The sequence below is a fragment of the Gossypium raimondii genome, chromosome 10, assembly GCF_025698545.1.
Source record: "Gossypium raimondii isolate GPD5lz chromosome 10, ASM2569854v1, whole genome shotgun sequence".
NCBI classification, from domain to species: domain Eukaryota; kingdom Viridiplantae; phylum Streptophyta; class Magnoliopsida; order Malvales; family Malvaceae; genus Gossypium; species Gossypium raimondii.
The window spans coordinates 30,011,560-30,016,349 of record NC_068574.1 but is presented as its reverse complement, the minus strand read 5'-3'; the positions used below and the strand labels follow the sequence as shown (position 1 = coordinate 30,016,349).

General features: G+C 42.0%; 1 protein-coding gene across 1 annotated transcript; it reads left to right on the top strand.

Moving 5' to 3' along the window:
* The first annotated feature begins 1,203 nt into the window (after positions 1 to 1,203).
* On the top strand, positions 1,204 to 2,947 carry LOC128033940 (uncharacterized). The gene is made up of 4 exons (XM_052622440.1): positions 1,204 to 1,563; positions 2,071 to 2,172; positions 2,323 to 2,528; positions 2,785 to 2,947. Exons 1-4 carry the CDS (start codon positions 1,204 to 1,206, stop codon positions 2,945 to 2,947), a joined length of 831 nt encoding a protein of 276 aa, XP_052478400.1.
* Positions 2,948 to 4,790: the final 1,843 nt, after the last annotated feature.

Below are 4,790 nucleotides of genomic sequence, written 5' to 3'. Positions count from 1 at the left end.
AAGTATCTCTTACTAAGGATAGATGATCTGTTTGATCAGTTTCGAGGGGCTTCAATTTTTTGCAAGATTGACCTCCGATCAGGAGATCATCAGTTGAGGGTTAAGGAGACTGATGTATACAAGATAGAATTTAAGACTCGATACCGTCATTACGAGGTCCTAGTGATGCCATTTGGACTGATGAATGCACCAGCAGCTTTCATGGATCTGATAAACCGATTGTTCTAGCCCTATCTGGATCGGTTCGTGGTGCTATTTATTGACGACATACTGGTGTACTCGAAGACTGAGGATGAGCATGATGAACACCTCAGAGTGGTTCTGCAGATTTTACGAGAGAAACAACTGTACGTCAAGTTTAGTAAATGTGAGTTCTGATTACAGGAAGTAACATTTTTAGGCCATGTGGTTTCTGCTGAGGGGATTAGGGTCAATCCTCGAAAGATTGATGAAGTGTTGCATTGGAAATAGCCTAAGACTGTATATGAGATTCGCAGTTTTCTGGGACTGGCAGGGTATTTTTGATGATTTTTAGAGGGTTTTTCACTGATTGCAGCATCCTTGACTAAGCTGCTATGTAAGGGTGTGTCGTTTAACTGGATTGATGTGTAGCAAGAGAGCTTTGAGAAGCTCAAAACTGTATTGACTGAGGCACATGTTTTGATATAGCCAGATTTTGAAAAAGAGTTTACTGTTTACAGCGATACATCATATGTCAGTTCGGGATGTGTGTTGATGCAAAAGGGTAAGGTGGTAGCGTATGCGTCTCGTCAGCTTAAGACTCATAAGGTGAATTATGTGACGCTTGACCTAGAGTTGGCCGCAGTGGTGTTCGTATTGAAAATCTGGAGGCATTACCTATATTGTGAAAAGTGTATCATCTACACAGATCTCAAGAGCCTCAAGTATCTTCTCACTTAGAATGAGCTAAATGTTAGGCAGCGTAGATGGATTGAGCTGCTTAAGGATTACGACTGTACGATTGAATACCACCCTGGTAAGGCTAATGTTGTGGCCGACACTCTGAGCCGTAGGGCTGTGATTGATCTGAGGGCGATGTTTACTCGACTTTGTTTATTTGATGATTGTAGTCTGTTGGCCGAACTCCAAGTTAAACCGACGTGGATAGAGTAGATTAAGGGTAAACAGTTGGAGGACAAGTCTTTGGGTCTTCACTTTCGACAAATTGAAAGTGGGAATACTATGGATTTTGGACTGAATAGTGAAAGGGTACTCTGTTTTCGTGGAAGAATCTGTGTACCGAATGATACTGAGTTCAGGCAGTCGATACTGAGTGAGGCACATAGTAGCCCGTATGCTATGCATCCGGGCAGAAATAAGATGTACCGTGACCTTCGTGAGTCTTACTGGTGGTCAGGTCTTAAGCAAGAGGTTACCAAATTTGTGCCTAAGTGTCTGACATGCCATCAAGTTAAGGCTGAACATCAGTTACCTTCGGGATTGTTGCAGCCAGTCAAGATTCTGTTTCGGAAGTGGGAGCGTGTAACGATGGATTTCATTAGTGGGTTACCCCTCACACCCACTAAGAAGGATTCAGTGTGGGTCATTATGGATTGATTGAACAAATTCGCCCACTTCATACCAGTTCGTATTGATTACTCTCTGCAGAAGCTGGCTAAATTGTATGTGTCTAAATTAGTGAGACTACATGGGGTACCGGTTTTAATAATATCTGATAGGGATCCTCGCTTCACGTCTCGGTTCTAGAAGAAGCTACATGAAGCTCTGGGTACAAGATTGGAATTTAGTAACACGTTCCATCCTCAAACTGACAGTCAGTCAGAGAGGGTGATTCAGATACTGGAGGATATGTTGAGAAGTTATGTGATTGACTTCTGAGGCAGTTGGGACGATTACCTGCCGCTAGCAGAATTTGATTATAACAACAACTATCAGTTTAGTATTTGGATGGCACCTTACGAGACATTATATGGTTTTAGGTGTCGCACACCTTCATGTTGGACTGAGTTTGGCGAGCGGCGTGTTCTGGGCCCTAAACTATTTTTTGATACTGAGGATAAAGTTAGGTTGATTTGAGACCGGCTGAAGGCGGCATCAGACAGACAGAAGTCCTATGCGGATCTGAAGCGTCGAGAGATTGAGTATTCAATGGGGGACTTCATTTTTCTTAGGGTCTCGCCATGGAAGAAGGTACTGAGATTTAGTTGTAAGGGCAAGTTGAACCCTAGGTTTATTAGACCTTATCGCATACTGAAACGAGTGGGACCAGTTGCCTACTAGTTAGAGCTACCTCTAGAGTTAGACTGGATTCATGAAGTTTTCTATGTATCGATGTTGAAGCACTACCGCTCTGATCCCACGCATATTGTTTCTGTTGAAGAGATCGAGGTTAGGCCAGATCTGACCTTTGAAGAGGAGTCGGTTCAGATATTGGATCGTGATGTAAAATTTCTGAGAAGGAAGTCTATTCCACTGGTTAAAGTCCTATGGCGTAATCGTAGCACCAAACAGGCCACGTGGAAGCCTGAGGATGCGATGCGTCAACAGTATCCCCATCTGTTCTGATCAAGTAAAGTTTTGGGGCTAAAATTTTCTTTTAGGGGGTAGAGTTGTAACGCCCTAAAATCTCTTATATATTTTTTCGTATGTTTGTGACACAATTGTATATCTGCTTTAGTGGTTAAGTGTTCTGGGAAGTATTTGAGAGGTCCCAAGTTCAAGCATTAGTTTAGGAAAATTTTTGTTTTTAAATGAATAAACCCCTATCTGTAATCAGTAGGCTTATGGCATGCATCCGGGCAGAAATAATATGTACCGTGACCTTTGTGAGTTATACTGGTGGCCAGGTCTTAAACGAGAGGCTATCGAATTTGTGGCTAAGTGTCTGACATGCCAGCAGGTTAAGGCTGAACATCAGTTACCTTCGGGATTGTTGCAGCCAGTCAAGATTCCGCTTTGGAAGTAGGAGTGTGTAACTACAGATTTTGTTACTGGGTTACCCCTCACGCCCACTAAGAAGGATTTGGTGTGGGTCATCATGGATCCATTGACCAAATCCACCTACTTCATACCAGTTTGTACTGATTACTCTCTGCAGAAGCTGGCTAAATTGTATGTGTCTGAAATAGTAAGACTGCATGGGGTACCAGTTTCAATAATATCTGATAGGGATCATTGCTTTATGTCTCAGTTTTGGAAGAAGCTACATGAAGAGGTACAAGATTGGACATCAGTACTGCGTTCCATCCTCAGATTGATGGCCAGTCAGAGAAGGTGATTCAGATACTGGAGGATATGTTGAGAAGTTGTGTGATTGACTTTCGAGGTAGTTGGGAGGATTACCTGCCGCTAGCAGAATTTGCATATAACAACAGCTATCAGTCTAGCATTAAGATGGCACCCTACGAGGCATTATATGGTCGTAGGTGTCGCACACCTTCATGTTAGACTGAGTTGGGCGAGCGGAATATTCTGGGCCCTAAACTAGTTTCTGATACAGAGGATAAAGTTAGACTGATTCGAAGCCAACTGAAAGCGACATCTGATAGGCAGAGACCTACGCTGATCTGAAGTGTCGAGGGATTGAGTATTCTATGGGGTACTTTATTTTTCTCAAGGTCTCGCTATGAAAGAAGATATTGAGGTTTGGTCGTAAAGGCAATTTTAGCCTTAGGTTTATTGGGCCTTACCGCATACTGAAACGTGTAAGACTGATTGCCTACCAGTTGGAGTTACCTCCAGAGTTAGATCGGATTCATGACGTGTTCTACGTCTATATGTTGAGGCGCTACTGCTCTGATCCCACGCATATTGTTCCTATTTAGGAAATCAAGGTTAGGCCAGATCTGACCTTTGAGTAGGAGCCAGTTCAGACATTAGAGCGAGATATAAAGGTTCTAAGAAGAAAATCCATCTCACTGGTTAAGGTTCTTTGGCGTAACCATAGCACTGAGGAGGTCACGTGGGAGTCTGAGGATGCAACGCGTCAGCAATATCCTCATCTGTTCTGATGAGGTAAGATTTTGAAGCCAAAATTTTCTTTTAGGGTGGTAGAGTTGTAACGCCAAAAAAAAAATCCCTTATATATTTATTTTCGTATGTTTGTGACACAAATATCTGCCACATTTAGTGGTTATATGCTCTAGGAGTGTTAGGGAGGTCCCAAGTTCAAACCTAAGCTTGGGCAAAATTCTTTTATTTTTAAATGAATAAAACCCCATCTTTGATCAGTAGGCTTATAAATAGATGTTGGTTAAATATGTCAGAATGGGCCTACTAGTCTAGTGGTTACGTGAGGTGTAAATATGTTGGAGGTCTTGTGTTCGAATATCTGTGCGATCAAGGGGATTTATTTTATTGCTTGTGCCGTGTAGGTATTTTGGTCTAGCTGAAATAATAAAAACGTCGACTGATTGGTTTCGGTTGTTGAGAGGTTTATGGTGGGTTAGTAGTGAGGACTTTAAGGAAAAATTTTAGGGATATGAAGAGAGAGTTAGTGCCGAACTGAATTTCTTTTGCTTACTCAAATTTCGGCTGGGGATTGGTTTTTCTTTTCATTGTTTCTGTCGACTGTTTTCCATTCTGGAGGCCGAATATTGCTGAGGGTTCCTACTAGTTTCTTTTTTCTTTTTCTCTCTTCTCTCTTCCGACTTTGTTCTTCCCTACGGTAAAAGTGCTCTTCCTTAAACTGTTGCTGTCGTCTACTTTCTCTTTTCCTCCCTTGCTCTTTTCCTTATCATATTTTGTGTTCTCTATGCTTTTCCTTCTAATGTTGATTTACCACTTCTCTACCGAAATATTGTTGTTTC

What these genes read in the sequence shown, in the direction of transcription:
- LOC128033940 (XM_052622440.1), top strand. Translation starts at nt 1,204, where the DNA reads ATGGATTTTGGACTGAATAGTGAAAGGGTACTCTGTTTTCGTGGAAGA. An exon ending in CTAAGAAGGATTCAGTGTGG is followed by an intron (nt 1,564 to 2,070) that starts GTCATTATGGAT and finishes GACCGGCTGAAG; the next exon opens with GCGGCATCAGACAGACAGAA. An exon ending in GAGGATGCGATGCGTCAACA is followed by an intron (nt 2,529 to 2,784) that starts GTATCCCCATCT and finishes GCATCCGGGCAG; the next exon opens with AAATAATATGTACCGTGACC.